This window comes from Ranitomeya variabilis, chromosome 1, assembly GCF_051348905.1.
Source record: "Ranitomeya variabilis isolate aRanVar5 chromosome 1, aRanVar5.hap1, whole genome shotgun sequence".
In the NCBI taxonomy this organism is placed as follows: domain Eukaryota; kingdom Metazoa; phylum Chordata; class Amphibia; order Anura; family Dendrobatidae; genus Ranitomeya; species Ranitomeya variabilis.
The window spans coordinates 402,205,931-402,222,345 of NC_135232.1; the positions used below are offsets into that span (position 1 = coordinate 402,205,931).

General features: G+C 44.0%; 2 protein-coding genes across 6 annotated transcripts in view; one reads left to right on the top strand and one right to left on the bottom strand.

Annotated features, from left to right (window-relative positions):
* PLGRKT (plasminogen receptor with a C-terminal lysine) overlaps nucleotides 1-16,415 on the bottom strand; it is a 133,808-nt gene that overhangs the window by 40,441 nt on the left and 76,952 nt on the right. For all 4 annotated transcript variants that reach the window (XM_077249165.1, XM_077249164.1, XM_077249163.1 and 1 more), the window contains one exon: nucleotides 9,234-9,364. In XM_077249165.1, the coding sequence (XP_077105280.1) occupies nucleotides 9,234-9,364 (131 nt within the window). The remainder of the gene's footprint in view (nucleotides 1-9,233; nucleotides 9,365-16,415) is intronic.
* Nucleotides 5,305-16,415, top strand: part of LOC143762035 (programmed cell death 1 ligand 1-like) — a 173,391-nt gene continuing 162,280 nt past the window's right edge. The window contains exon 1 of one of the 2 annotated variants that reach the window (XM_077249155.1): nucleotides 5,305-5,594. In XM_077249155.1, the coding sequence (XP_077105270.1) occupies nucleotides 5,501-5,594 (94 nt within the window). In that variant the 5' untranslated portion in view covers nucleotides 5,305-5,500. The remainder of the gene's footprint in view (nucleotides 5,595-16,415) is intronic. The other variant, XM_077249156.1, reaches the window with a different exon arrangement.

Consider the following 16,415-nt stretch of genomic DNA (forward strand, 5'->3'; position numbering starts at 1 on the left):
TGTAATTACCTAGAACCAAATTGCTCATAGAATGAAAGAAATAGGCCAAGCTACCTGGGCACTCCCCTGGGTACTGCAAATGGGAACAGACCACTAATAGTGTGAATGCAAAATAGCAAGAGTATAAAGCCCACATAGACATACAAATCCCTGCACTGCAAGTGCTAGATAAGGGACACACATGCACAAACCTGCCTAACATGTAGAGACGACAGGTGTGTACATAACGGTACATAAATGTCAAGCAGCAAAAAATATATCAGCATAATGCCTCAATAGCATGTGACTAACTATCTAACATGCCACTATACAGAAAAATAGCACCAAGATAGTGTGAGCTGTAGAGATAGCATATTACCCAGGGCACATAATGCCCAAGCCTATAGCGCCTGGAAAAAGAGTCCTAATGTGGGCTACAAGGAGACCCAACGCGTATCGCCACCACACCGGGCAGCTTCGTCAGGGGTAATTTAAAGACCAAGTACTTGCCCCTTATATAACACATAAATGAATAGCATTACCATAATCAGCTGTGCTGCTGCTAGATCGGCCGCATGGAGTAGTATGAGTCACACCAACATGGAGAATCTCCCCCATCTGAGCATGCTCCGGCATCGAACGCTGATTGGTGTGAAAATACAGTTGCCGGGGAGACAAGAAAAGCTTCCAGAGTTTAACCCTTCGGTATGAGGGAGCCACTACATGCACCACGCTGCAATGTAATCCATAACTGCAGCAAATGCAAGTGCCGGCTGGCACATACCGATCAGATGTCAGTGTCACACATGTGCAGCCTGGAGCAATGCTGGGATCGCTCTACACAGGCTCCTGTCGCATATTAATGAATGCCCAAACCGAATAATCCAGGCAATCAAAGCACACAAAATCGTTTGAAAATAGAGGTGCCCACACAGTATAAAACATAATGTATCCACCATATTGGCTATGCAAAGGACCATAGGATACCAGTAGGATGAATGAGCGCAAATTACGCTACATAAATCCAACCAGTTAACCACTACTAACCCATATGTTCAGAAACTGCGTAACGATCGCACAGCGCATGCTCCTGCGCCGCATAGTGATAGAAACCTGCAAAAAATATCAGAGCTGTCAAGACGCATTAAGATGAGCCAAATACACTGTATGAGCTGTCATACTGCCAATAAAGTATGTGAGCGCTAATGCCATGAGAGGGAACCGCTCCATGCACAACGCTACGATGCCACCCATAGCTGCAGCAAGTACAAGCGCCGGCTAGCACATACCGATCAGATGCTGTTGCCACATAAGTATAGCCTGGAGCAATACTGAGATCGCTCTACACAGGCTCCTGCGTCGTATAATAAGAAATACCCAAAGTAACCCAGGCCATCAGGATGCCATTCAGTGAGCACCTCAAAGTAGAAGTGTCCACACAGTGTAGAACGCATCCACTGCAGTGACTGTGCAGGAATGCAATAAAACACCAAACGAATGAATGCATGCAGCCAACGCTACATAACTAACCAGTTAACCCCCTCATGTCCTGTGTGTTCAGGAGCAGCGTAACAATCACACTGCGCATACTCCTACGCTGCATAGCGTTAGGAGCCTGTATAGAATAACCAGGACTATCAAAATGCTTTAGATGGACCCTATTTACTGTAGGGTTACACCCTAACCCCATAGAATGAAAAATACATTAACGCACATGAACTTGCAACGATATTATAATGGAAGGTACACAGTGGACAAGAAACTCACAGACTATCAAAGATATAGTAGAGGTGCCAAATATTAAAGGGCATTTACAGCAAACCCCACGACTATACCCGAAAGGCCTTATTAAGTGTAGTGGCACAGGGGAGCCAATCTGAATACCCGAATATCCTGGCCCTAAGATGAAAAACAGTGGTACACTTAGGGATTAGAGAACACAAAGACCCCCTATAGATATACAGTACCTCATGAAGGAGTAATCTTTATTGCGCCCACCAACATATACTCATGAATACAGGGACAAAAAATCGTAGATACCATAGTAGAGACTCATATTGCCCCCTGCAACCACGGACACCATAGGTGGTACAGAAAGACATATAGGTCGCTATAGTAGATAACCCAGGGGAGGCCAATTCAATCAGGTTTGTTTGTAAAACCCTGTAAATAGAAGGTCCTCATTGAGACCAAAAGGAGTTAGACAATTAAGATCGAAAATCCATCTAGATTCACGCCTCAAAAGTTCCAGGGTGACATTGCCCCCTCTAATGTTCGTTTGAACGCCCTCCAATCCAAGTATCTTGGTATCCACCAGTTGGGAGTTATGTTCGTCCAGGTAGTGTGTAGCCACTGACGTTAAAGTCTTTCCTTTAGCCTTATCCGCTTTAGCCATGGAAATATTTGAGAAGTGTTGCTGTATGCGTTTCCTCAACTCCTGTGTAGTCTGTCCGACATACACCTTACGGCACGGGCATATCAAAGCGTACACCAGGTTCCGAGATTTGCAATTGAAGTAAGCCTTAGTGGAGATCTGTAAAGGCAAAGTGGGCAAGGTAATAACTCTATCACCAACCATATAGGGACAAACATTACAATTCCCACAAGGGAATGTACCCGTGAGTCTGACCCCCCTATTCAACCTCTTGGTTGGCCGCTGAAAATGGCTATGGCTCAAACAGTCCCTCAAATTTTTAGCCCTCCTAGCTATTAGACTCGGTTGAGTAGCAATGTGTGGTTGCAATCTGACCTCACTACGCAAAATACCCCAATATTTGGAGAGGATATTTCTTACATCCGTCCACTGGTTATTATAGGCCGTAATAACCCCCAATGGTTTAACAGATGTCTTAGCACGAGGATGTAAGAGAACCGACCTGTCGCTATCTCTTGCTGCAACAAAAGCGCGAGAGATTACCTTGTGTGGGTATCCACGTTCACGAAAGCGTGTAGTGAGTTCCCGAGAGCATCTGTCGAAGTCATCTTGCTGGCTACAGTTCCTCTTGACTCTGAAAAACTCTTGTCTCTTTGGAGACAAAAATCAATACCACCTTGTATCGGAAGCCTACAGCTACTAATAGTCTCCTCCACTTCAATAGTTTCCATCCTCAACATTTGAAGACAGGCATTCCGAGAGGACAGTTTTTCAGAGTCAAGAGGAACTGTAGCCAGCAAGATGACTTCGACAGATGCTCTCGGGAACTCACTACACGCTTTCGTGAACGTGGATACCCACACAAGGTAATCTCTCGCGCTTTTGTTGCAGCAAGAGATAGCGACAGGTCGGTTCTCTTACATCCTCGTGCTAAGACATCTGTTAAACCATTGGGGGTTATTACGGCCTATAATAACCAGTGGACGGATGTAAGAAATATCCTCTCCAAATATTGGGGTATTTTGCGTAGTGAGGTCAGATTGCAACCACACATTGCTACTCAACCGAGTCTAATAGCTAGGAGGGCTAAAAATTTGAGGGACTGTTTGAGCCATAGCCATTTTCAGCGGCCAACCAAGAGGTTGAATAGGGGGGTCAGACTCACGGGTACATTCCCTTGTGGGAATTGTAATGTTTGTCCCTATATGGTTGGTGATAGAGTTATTACCTTGCCCACTTTGCCTTTACAGATCTCCACTAAGGCTTACTTCAATTGCAAATCTCGGAACCTGGTGTACGCTTTGATATGCCCGTGCCGTAAGGTGTATGTCGGACAGACTACACAGGAGTTGAGGAAACGCATACAGCAACACTTCTCAAATATTTCCATGGCTAAAGCGGATAAGGCTAAAGGAAAGACTTTAACGTCAGTGGCTACACACTACCTGGACGAACATAACTCCCAACTGGTGGATACCAAGATACTTGGATTGGAGGGCGTTCAAACGAACATTAGAGGGGGCAATGTCACCCTGGAACTTTTGAGGCGTGAATCTAGATGGATTTTCGATCTTAATTGTCTAACTCCTTTTGGTCTCAATGAGGACCTTCTATTTACAGGGTTTTACAAACAAACCTGATTGAATTGGCCTCCCCTGGGTTATCTACTATAGCGACCTATATGTCTTTCTGTACCACCTATGGTGTCCGTGGTTGCAGGGGGCAATATGAGTCTCTACTATGGTATCTACGATTTTTTGTCCCTGTATTCATGAGTATATGTTGGTGGGCGCAATAAAGATTACTCCTTCATGAGGTACTGTATATCTATAGGGGGTCTTTGTGTTCTCTAATCCCTAAGTGTACCACTGTTTTTCATCTTAGGGCCAGGATATTCGGGTATTCAGATTGGCTCCCCTGTGCCACTACACTTAATAAGGCCTTTCGGGTATAGTCGTGGGGTTTGCTGTAAATGCCCTTTAATATTTGGCACCTCTACTATATCTTTGATAGTCTGTGAGTTTCTTGTCCACTGTGTACCTTCCATTATAATATCGTTGCAAGTTCATGTGCGTTAATGTATTTTTCATTCTATGGGGTTAGGGTGTAACCCTACAGTAAATAGGGTCCATCTAAAGCATTTTGATAGTCCTGGTTATTCTATACAGGCTCCTAACGCTATGCAGCGTAGGAGTATGCGCAGTGTGATTGTTACGCTGCTCCTGAACACACAGGACATGAGGGGGTTAACTGGTTAGTTATGTAGCGTTGGCTGCATGCATTCATTCGTTTGGTGTTTTATTGCATTCCTGCACAGTCACTGCAGTGGATGCGTTTTACACTGTGTGGACACTTCTACTTTGAAGTGCTCACTGAATGGCATCCTGATTGCCTGGGTAATTTTGGGTATTTCTTATTATACGACGCAGGAGCCTGTGTAGAGCGATCTCAGTATTGCTCCAGGCTATACTTATGTGGCAACAGCATCTGATCGGTATGTGCTAGCTGGCGCTTGTACTTGCTGCATCTATGGGTGGTATCGTAGCGTGGTACATGGAGCGGTTCCCTCTCATGGCATTAGCGCTCACATACTTTATTGGCAGTATGACAGCTCATACAGTGTATTTGGCTCATCTTAATGCGTCTTGACAGTCCTGATATTCTTTGCAGGTTTCTATCACTATGCGGCGCAGGAGCATGCGCTGTGCGATCGTTACGCAGTTTCTGAACATATGGGTTAGTAGTGGTTAACTGGTTGGATTTATGTAGCGTAATTTGCGCTCATTCATCCTACTGGTATCCTATGGTCCTTTGCATAGCCAATATGGTGGATACATTATGTTTTATACTGTGTGGGCACCTCTATTTTCAAACGATTTTGTGTGCTTTGATTGCCTGGATTATTCGGTTTGGGCATTCATTAATATGCGACAGGAGCCTGTGTAGAGCGATCCCAGCATTGCTCCAGGCTGCACATGTGTGACACTGACATCTGATCGGTATGTGCCAGCCGGCACTTGCATTTGCTGCAGTTATGGATTACATTGCAGCGTGGTGCATGTAGTGGCTCCCTCATACCGAAGGGTTAAACTCTGGAAGCTTTTCTTGTCTCCCCGGCAACTGTATTTTCACACCAATCAGCGTTCGATGCCGGAGCATGCTCAGATGGGGGAGATTCTCCATGTTGGTGTGACTCATACTACTCCATGCGGCCGATCTAGCAGCAGCACAGCTGATTATGGTAATGCTATTCATTTATGTGTTATATAAGGGGCAAGTACTTGGTCTTTAAATTACCCCTGACGAAGCTGCCCGGTGTGGTGGCGATACGCGTTGGGTCTCCTTGTAGCCCACATTAGGACTCTTTTTCCAGGCGCTATAGGCTTGGGCATTATGTGCCCTGGGTAATATGCTATCTCTACAGCTCACACTATCTTGGTGCTATTTTTCTGTATAGTGGCATGTTAGATAGTTAGTCACATGCTATTGAGGCATTATGCTGATATATTTTTTGCTGCTTGACATTTATGTACCGTTATGTACACACCTGTCGTCTCTACATGTTAGGCAGGTTTGTGCATGTGTGTCCCTTATCTAGCACTTGCAGTGCAGGGATTTGTATGTCTATGTGGGCTTTATACTCTTGCTATTTTGCATTCACACTATTAGTGGTCTGTTCCCATTTGCAGTACCCAGGGGAGTGCCCAGGTAGCTTGGCCTATTTCTTTCATTCTATGAGCAATTTGGTTCTAGGTAATTACATCATATGTACATGACTCGAGTCCTATGTGGGGTACGGCCGTATTAGGGGCTGTTGTGTATAGCATTTGTATGCTTTTTAAGTGTTTTTATATGTCCATGTGTTTGTTACCCTTGTTTGTATATATATTTCAATAAAGCTGTGTATATATAATTTTTCGCCATTTCCTTGTTGTGGTGATCCCCTTTCTTAGGACCTTGTCTGTTTCACCTTTTGTGTATGCTCATATGTCTCAGGTCCTGGTGGTATCCCATGATCCGTGGTGCCCCCTTTCCATTATATGTATACTAGTCATCCAGAATATAATGCAACCCCATAGTCATTCATAAAGTATAATGCACCCCATAGTCATCCATAAAGTATAATGCACCCCCATAGTCATCCATAAAGTATAATGCACAACCATAGGCACTCATAAAGTATAATGCACCCCCATAGTCATGCAGAAAGTATAATGCACCCCATAGTCATCCATATAGTATAATGCACCACCATAGTCATTCATAAAGTATAATGCACCCCCATAAGTCATCCATAAAATATGATGCACCCCATAGTCATTCCTAAAGTGCAATACACCCCTTAGTCATCCATAAAGTATAATGCACCCCCATAAGTCATCCATAAAGTATAATGCACCCCCATAGTCACGCATAAAATATAATGCACCCCCATAGTCATCCATAAAGTATAATGCACCCCCATAGTCACGCATAAAATATAATGCACCCCCATAGTCATCCATAAAGTATAATGCAACCCCATATTCATCCATAGAGTATAATGCACTCCCGTAGTCATCCATAAAGTATAATACACCCCATAAGTCATCTATAAAGTACAATGCACCCCCATAGTCATCCATAAAATATAATGCACCCCCATAGTCATGCATAAAAGATAATGCACCCCCTTAGTCATCCATAAAGTATAATGCACCCCCATAAGTCATCTATAAAGTACAATGCACCCCCATAGTCATCCATAAAATATAATGCACCCCCATAGTCATCCATAAAGTATAATGCAACCTCATATTCATCCATAGAGTATAATGCACCCCCGTAGTCATCCATAAAGTATAATACACCCCCATAAGTCATCTATAAAGTACAATGCACCCCATACTCATCCATAAAATATAATGCACCCCCATAGTCATGCATAAAATATAATGCACCCCCATAGTCATCCATAAAGTATAATACACCCCCATAAGTCATCTATAAAGTACAATGCACCCCCATAGTCATCCATAAAATATAATGCACCCCCATAGTCATCCATAAAGTATAATGCAACCCCATAGTCATGCATAAAATATAATACACCCACATAGTTATCCATAAAGTATAATGCACCCTCATAGTCATCCATAAAATATAATGCACCCCCATAGTCATGCATAAAATATAATGCACCCCCATAGTCATCCATAAAGTATAATACACCCCCATAAGTCATCTATAAAGTACAATGCACCCCCATAGTCATCCATAAAATATAATGCACCCCCATAGTCATACATAAAGTATAATGCAACCCCATAGTCATCCATAGAGTATAATGAACCACCAAAGTTATCCATAAAGTATAATGCACCCTCAATAGTCATCCATAAAGTATAATACAACCCCATAATCATCCATAAAGTATAATACAACCCCATAGTCATCCATAGAGTATAATGCACCCCCTTAGTCATCCATAAAGTATAATGCAACCCCATAGTTATCTATAGAGTATAATGCACCCTCATAGTAATCCATAGAGTATAATGCACCCCATAGTATCCATAAAGTATAATGCACCCCCATAGTCATGCATAAAATATAATACACCCACATAGTTATCCATAAAGTATAATGCACCCTCATAGTCATCCATAAAATATAATGCACCCCTATAGTCATCCATAAAGTATAATACACCCCATAGTCATCCATAAAGTATATTGCACCCCCATAGTCATGCATAAAATATAATACACCCCCATAAGTCATCCATAAAGTATAATGCACCCCATAAAGTATAATGCACCCCCATATTCATCCATAGAGTATAATGCACCCTCAGTCATCCATAGAGTATAATGCAACCCCATAGTCATCCATAAAGTATAATGCACCCCATATTCATCCATTGAGTATAATGCAACCCCATAGTCATCCATACAGTATAATATGCCCCATAGTCATCCATAAAGTATAATGCACCCCCATAAGTCATCCATAAAGTATAATGCACCCCCATAGTCATGCATAAAATATAATGCACTCCCATAGTCATTCATAAAGTATAATACACCCCCATAAGTCATCTATAAAGTACAATGCACCCCCATAGTCATCCATAAAATATAATGCACCCCCATAGTCATCCATAAAGTATAATGCACCCCATAGTCATCCATAAAGTACTGTATAATGCAACCCGATAGTCATCTATAAAGTATAATGCACCCCCATAGTCATTCATAAAGTACAATGCACCCCATATTCATCCATAAAGTCCTCTTGTGAAGCCGGCAGCTGACTTCGGCGTGCAACAGGAGTGTATGACGTCACTGCCATGCTCCCCGTCACGTCCATGCCGACGTCAGCTGCTGGCCTCTGATTGGGTCCGTGCGCCACAATACACGCTGCCGGCCAAAGTGTCTGTGCGCTGTAATGAACTTCAACTGGATGTGTGGCCGAGTGTCTGCTGGCATTGAAGGGCCTCTGACCTGCCAAGCCCGGTCTCAGCGGTGACTGCATTCATCACGCCTCTGGTGGTTGGTTAGATTTGTTGATAAGCATAGTGCCTATGTGTATCAACAGGTGAAAAAAACACACAACATTTTATTGTCCCTTGCAGGTTTGAAGCAGCATGTCAATTCTTTCAGGGTTTTACAACATTTTTCACTCACTCAGATGAATAGGGAGAAGTATGACTAAAAAAGCATGCATAAACCTAACAAATGTGCATATTTTACCAAATTTTCACAGCCATTGGAGAAAGAATATGCCATAATGCGGCTTAACAAAACCACTATAGATGTGAAACTAATGTAACATGGTACTGCCCTGTAGTGTGAATATTTTCATATTTCAGAAATTAGAATAAAACATTATAACAAACCCTGCTGTTAATCCAAGCGCAGCAAGGCTGAAAAACGTCCCGTAATATTTCAAAAACTCCCGTGTCCAGGCAATCTGCATGGCCATCTGCTTCTCTCTCATTTGATTCTGCATTACGATCTGCCTCTCTAACTGTAAATGGAAAAAAAACAATAAAAGACAAACTTAGTTATATGATATGAAATGCAATTTTCCTATATTTCAAAAGAAATGATCATTTCACTATTAGCCACATTTGGTGATCCATCAAAATTTTATCGAATTACTACCACCTAGGTGTCTTGCACAGAAATTATAGTTAAAGTCATTTGAGCAGGTGTGTGCAATAATATCTACAATGGTAATCAATCTATGGTAAGCTCCATATTCAAGTTGCATTTCAAACCACATTTTAATTTTGATCACTTATTCTACTGTGTTCATGACACATTTCACTCTAGTAGAAGTAAAAAAAAAACAATGAGACCTATGGTCATATTTTTTTTAAATTAAATTTCCTATATTTCTTTTTCCTATATTTCATAGAAGACGTAGCTGCTCTGACACACTGGACAAATCGCTCTGTCAGATAGGGGATGTTTGGAGACATTAGTAACGAGGTGGTAGAGGTATTAGATGTATAAATGTATGTGTATTCATTTTGCATGTGTTTTACGTTATTAATTTATATAGTTTTATAATATTAGATTTTTTACCCCATTGGGTGATGGTTACTTGAAATCAGGTAAGCTCATAAAATTGACAATTCCATAATAACCAGAAATAGACAATTAAACTTGGTAGCCACTATGATTTTTTATATATAATTTTTTTATAAGGATTTCATTAGCATCAAAGATAGCAGTTCAAAAATGCAGGAACTACACTGGCGACCTTATTCAAATGTTGTACAGCTATGATAATGACAGTTATAATACGATTTAGGGCTCCTTCTCACTTGCGTGAAATACGGCCGAATCTCGCAGGTTAAAACCCGGCTCTGCCGCTGGCACTCCAGAGCTCTGAGCCTGCAGCTCCATGTATTGCTGTGCGGCCGCATGGTCCGGTCTGGAGTGCCAGCGGCAGAGCTGGGTTTTAACCTGCGAGACTCGGCCGTATTTCACGCAAGTGAGATGGAGCCCTTCGCATTTGTCTTTATGAACATCAGTCCTATCTCCACCAAAACCAAAGGTGTTTTGACCTGAGCTAACATCATCATACAAATCCATTGACCTTGGATGACCTAAGGGTCATTAGAGCTGCAGTTAGACTAGGAATTGTGGAGGTAATGTGGAAGCTGGGAAGATAAAAGGGCTTTACCCTACTTTACTGTCAATCAGCCCAAAAGAATGCCAAATCGTCTCTCAAAAAATAAGCCCTAATATGGCTCTTTCAGCAAAAAAATAAAAAAAAGTTACAACTCTTAGAATATGGCATTGCAAAAACAAATTCATTTTTGTAAAATATTGTTTTTAGTGCACAAAAGTAGAGAAACATAAAAAAGTATATAAATCTAATATTGCTATAATTGTACTGAAACTTTTACTGCAGAGTGACCCACGCTAAAAAATAAATAAATAAAAACAATAATTAATTATTTTTTGTTTCTTTGTGTGAAAAATGAATAAAAAAAGCAATCAAAAATGTGATGTACCCCAAAATAGTACCAAGAAAGTCGTCCCACAAAAATAATCCCTTGCATGACTTGGTTTGCCAAAAAAAAAAAAAACAAGTTACACCTCTCTTAATACGGCCCCCCTATTTTTCTAATATAACTCACTTTGATGAGGCAGATGAAGTCACTTTGGAATCCGTCTAGTCTCTGTTCCAGTGGTGTCACATCATTTTAGGTGCCCTTTTAGCACACAAGTGTTGTCGACCACAGTTCTATTCATGCCTAAAAAGATGGACACGACAGGAACAAAAGACAAACGGAGCCCAAAGTGTTTCTAGCCATCTCATTATAGAGAGTGGTTCCATAGGAAATTATGCCCTAATTGTATTTTTGTGGCGTTTACACGGGAACTCAGCGTAGCACACAAGATTATGATCTCAGCCTTATACTGGAAGCGATGAAAAAATATTATGTCCCCCAAAATGTTAACAATAAAAACTTATCTTGCACAAAACCAGCCCCCATTCAGCTCCATCATCTGTTTGGAAATATAGGGGTTTCCACATCACTGGTAGAAGACAGACTGGATTTGGGAGCACAGATTTCACTGGATTTTATTAAAGGGGATGGGATTTATGTCTCTTTTCCAAATACCCCCCCCCCCCTCCGGCCGGAGTCACACTACCGTTGAATATGGAAGAGTGCTATGAGATAAAACATTGCATAGCACTCGGACCAGTATTCCTCTATGGGGCTGCTCACGTCGCCGTATTTTTTCTCGTATTTTTTCAGTGTACGAGTAAAATCGCAGCATGCTGCGATTGTCACCGACACTTGGCCGAGTCTTGGCTTACTCGCACCCATATAAGCCTATGGGTGCGAATGAGACAACGCACATCACTCGGATATCATCCGAGTGATGTGCGTTATACGCTGACCCCAGCAATGGAGGAAATGGAGAAAGCAATTTCTCCGCCTCCTCCGCAGCTGTGCCCCAATCCGCTCTGTGTGAGAGGCTCGGAACACAGACGTATGACACTTGGCTCACGCTCGCAGCAGAGCAGGAGCCGAGAGTCATTAGAATATCGCATTCGATGCCATATGCTAGAGTGACGCCAGCCTCCATCTGAGCCCCACTGTGCCTAAACCACAGTAAGCAGCTACATGTTTGGCATTATTGTAGTGGGGAGAGTCCACTTAAAGGGCCACTGTCACCCCCTCCAGCCGTTATAAACTAAAAGAGCCACCTTGTGCAGCAGTAATGCTGCAGTCTAACAAGGTGGCTCTTTTAGTTTTTGATTCCGTTATTCCCTCAATAAAGCATTTTAAAATTTGCCCTAACTACCTGTCTGCAGACCTGGAGGCGGTCCGAAGCCTCCTCTGTGAATCTCCCAACGGCCGTCACTCTTCTCTTCTGGGGATGTGGTCGCCGCCCCCTTCGCGCTGTTTCTTCTTAAATCCGGCGCCTGCGCTGTGCGTGCCTGCCTGGGACAGGCGCAGTCTTCATTGTCCGTCATAGGTCAGATGCAGGGTGCCTGACTGCGCCTGTGCGGGCAGTGCGGCCACCCTGTTGCTGAATCCCCGCCCCGCACTGTGTTATTCATTATGCACAGTGCGGGGCTGGGGTTCCTGGGCACGCGCACAGCGCTGTTCAGACGCTCCCCCGGTCCCCCGCCTTCCAGCGTTGCCGTAATATACAGGTTTCCTTGCCAGCGTTTGGAATGAAGCAGCCGCAAATAACAACGCTGGAAGGCGGGGGAGCTGGGGGAGCGTCTGAGCTGGGGGAGCGTCTGAGCTGGGGGAGCGTCTGAACAGCGCAGTGCGCATGCCCAGGAACCCCAGCCCCGCACTGTGCATAATGAATAACACAGTGCGGGGCGGGGATTCAGCAACAGGGTGGCCGCACTGCCCGCACAGGCGCAGTCAGGCACCCTGCATCTGACCTATGACGGACAATGAAGACTGCGCCTGTCACAGGCAGGCACGCACAGCACAGGCGCCGGATTTAAGAAGAAACAGGGCGAAGGGGGCGGCGACCACATCCCCAGAAGAGAAGAGCGACGGCCGTTGGGAGATTCACAGAGGAGGCTTCGGACCGCCTCCAGGTCTGCAGACAGGTAGTTAGGGCAAATTTTAAAACGCTTTATTGAGGGAATAACGGAATCAAAAACTAAAAGAACCACCTTGTTAGACTGCAGCATTACTGCTGCACAAGGTGGCTCTTTTAGTTTATAACGGCTGGAGGGGGTGACAGTGGCCCTTTAACAATTTACGAGTTGCGTGTCTCCAGAAGCACAAGCTGCAAACAATAAATAGGCACTAAACTAGCATATTTGCAATTCTACAGAAAAAAGCAGGGCATGAATGTTACAAAGTGAAAACACCTGTGGGTCCAAAATAGTCGCTGCAGCCATAAATGAATTAATTGAGAGTAGCAATTTCTAAAATGGGGTCACTTTTTTATTCCTGCAATTCTGGCACCTTCGGAGATTCCAGCATAATCTGTACTCCAAAATACAAAAAGTGCTCCTTCCTACTAAGCTCTGCTGTGTGGCCAAACAGTAGTTTGAGACAACACGTGGGGCATCACCATGTTCAGGCGAAATTGCACATCATTTTTAGGGCACTGCAGTGACTGAAAAAACGCAAGTGTGACTTTCTTTTCTGCGTTCAACATTAGTGACATAAATGACTCTACCTTTTGATAGACTGGACAAAAGTCAAGTAAATCAAATTGTAAAATTATTTTAAACATTTAAAATGTAAAACATTTATGGACTTCGATGCCAAATATGTATATTATTATTCTTATTTCTTTATTTTAACCCCTTCCTACATGCGCCATATATACATTGCATTGCATTCCTGCAAACCGCTGTACAGGTACGCTGCTGCGATCATGCGGACTCACGCTGAGCGCCGCCACGATAGGGTGCGGGTTTCAGCTCTATTTAGAGCTGACACCCTACAGCAAAGCCCACGATCGGTGCAAGACGTTTAACTCCTCTGATGCTGCGGTCAATAGTGACAGTGACATCGAGGAGCATTGCACAGGGAGTGAGCTCCTTGTCTACTCCCATCAGCAGCAATCGCGTTGTGCTGATGGTCTCCATGGTAACCTTGAGCCGCAAGATGGCTGCAGGGTCCTTCAGGCAAGGTAGCCTGTGAGCGCCTGCTAAGAGCAGGAGCTGACATGCCTCTTCCCTTGCCTGTCAGACGCTGATCTGATGCTCCACAGTGTAACTATACAGTGATATCCCATCCTGGGACAATATAAAGAAGTGAAAAAAAAGTTATTACAGAGTGTAAAAATATAAAACAAAATATCCCCAAATAAAGAACAAAAAAAGAAAAAACATTAATCCAATAGATACATTTATTTACCGTATTGATTGGACTATAAGACGCACCTAGGTTTTAGAGGAAATTAGGAAAAAAAAACTGAAGCAAAAAATGTGGTCAATTCTGTACTTAAGATCACCTATTCTGGTAAATATGGTTCCTTTATCCCTATCCTGGTATGCATGACCTTCATCCCCATCCTGGTATGCATGGCCCCATCCTTATTCTGGTATACCTGGTCCCATTCTTATTCTGATGACTGATTGGCCCCATCCAATTCCTGGTATGATTGATTGGCCCCATCCCATTCCTGGTATGATTGATTGGCCCCATCCCGTTCCTGGTATGATTGATTGGCCCCATCCAGTTCCTGGTATAATTGATTGGCCCCATCCCGTTCCTGGTATGATTGATTGCCCCATCCAGTTCCTGGTATGATTGATTGGCCCCATCCAGTTCCTGGTATGACTGATTGGGCCCATCCAGTTTCTGGTATGATTGATTGGCCCCATCCCGTTCCTGGTATGATTGGCGCCATCCTGTTCCTGGTATGATTGATTGGCCCCATCCAGTTCCTGGTATGATTGATTGGCCCCATCCCATTCCTGGTGTGATTGATTGGCCCCATCCCGTTTCTGGTGTGATTGATTAGCCCCATCCAGTTCCTGGTATGATTGATTGGCCCCATCCCATTCCTGGTGTGATTGATTGGCCCCATCCCGTTTCTGGTATGATTTATTGGCCCCATCCCGTTCCTGGTATGATTGGCCCCAGCCCATCCCTGGTATGATTGATTGGCTCCATCCCGTTCCTGGTATGATTGGCCCCATCCCGTTCCTGGTATGATTGGCCCCATCCCATTCCTGGTATGATTGGCCCCAGCCTATCCCTGGTATGAATGATTGGCTCCATCCCGTTCCTGGTATGATTGGCCCCAGCCCATCCCTGGTATGATTGATTGGCTCCATCCCGTTCCTGGTATGATTGATTGGCCCCATCCCGTTCCTGGTATGATTGATTGCCCCATCCAGTTCCTGGTATGACTGATTGGCCCCATCCAGTTCCTGGTATGATTGATTGGCCCCATCCCGTTCCTGGTATGATTGGCCCCATCCCATTCCTGGTATGATTGATTGGCCCCATCCGGTTCCTGGCATGATTGATTGGCCCCATCCAGTTCCTGGTATGATTGATTGGCCCCATCCCATTCCTGGTGTGATTGATTGGCCCCATCCCGTTCCTGGTGTGTTTGATTGGCCCCATCCCATTCCTGGTGTGATTGATTGGCCCCATGCCGTTCCTGGTATGATTGATTGGCCCCATCCAGTTCCTGGTATGATTGATTGGCCCCATCCAGTTCCTGGTATCATTGATTGGCCCCATCCAGTTCCTGGTATCATTGATTGGCCCCATCCAGTTCCTGGTATGACTGATTGGCCCCATTCAGGTCCTGGTATGATTGATTGGCCCCATCCAGTTGCTGGTCTGATTGATTGGCCCCATCCCAGTCCTGGTATCCATTGCCCCATCAGAAAAGATTTAAAAAAAACAACCTTTTCTCTTACCTTCCTCCGCTTCCTCGCAGTCGCAGCTCCATTGCCAGCAGCTGCTTAATGCTTATAAGCAGCGCTTGGCAAGGACATCATGCGCTGCTCACAAGCAGAGCACAGCTGCCGGGATACTCACCGGGTGGTTCATCAGACATCACGGTGAGTATCCATTCCTCTTCAGTAGTGCGTACTGTCAGCCGCCTGCTTCCTGCTGGGGCCGGAGGTCACATGTGCCGATACTTTAGAGAAATGAATATTCATTTCTCATAAGTAGAATTCTAGTGCCACCTATTGGAAGGTAGCAATCCTACAAGTCAATAGGTAGCACTAGAGTTCTAGTTCTCTTCCTCTCTGAAGAGACAATTTGCATAATTAGCATATTTCCCAGAGGAGCATTGCGGCTTTAAGTCCCATTTCGGCATGCTTAACATGTCAATCTCCGCAAGGAGAAACGATACTTCTTGGATACATGTAAATCTCTGAAATACGTGATTGCGACGGAACCCCAGACAGAAAATACCCTATAATGAGGCAGATGGATGCACAGTAGACGCTGTAGGACCTTTGATCTGGCAGTATCCGACTCTTTAGGCGAGCATAAAAGTGTGGTCAACCACAGTTTTGTGCACTTCTGAAAAGAAGGACAATGCTGAACAGAGGCCAGACGGAGTTCAGAGTAACTATGCTGCCTCATTAC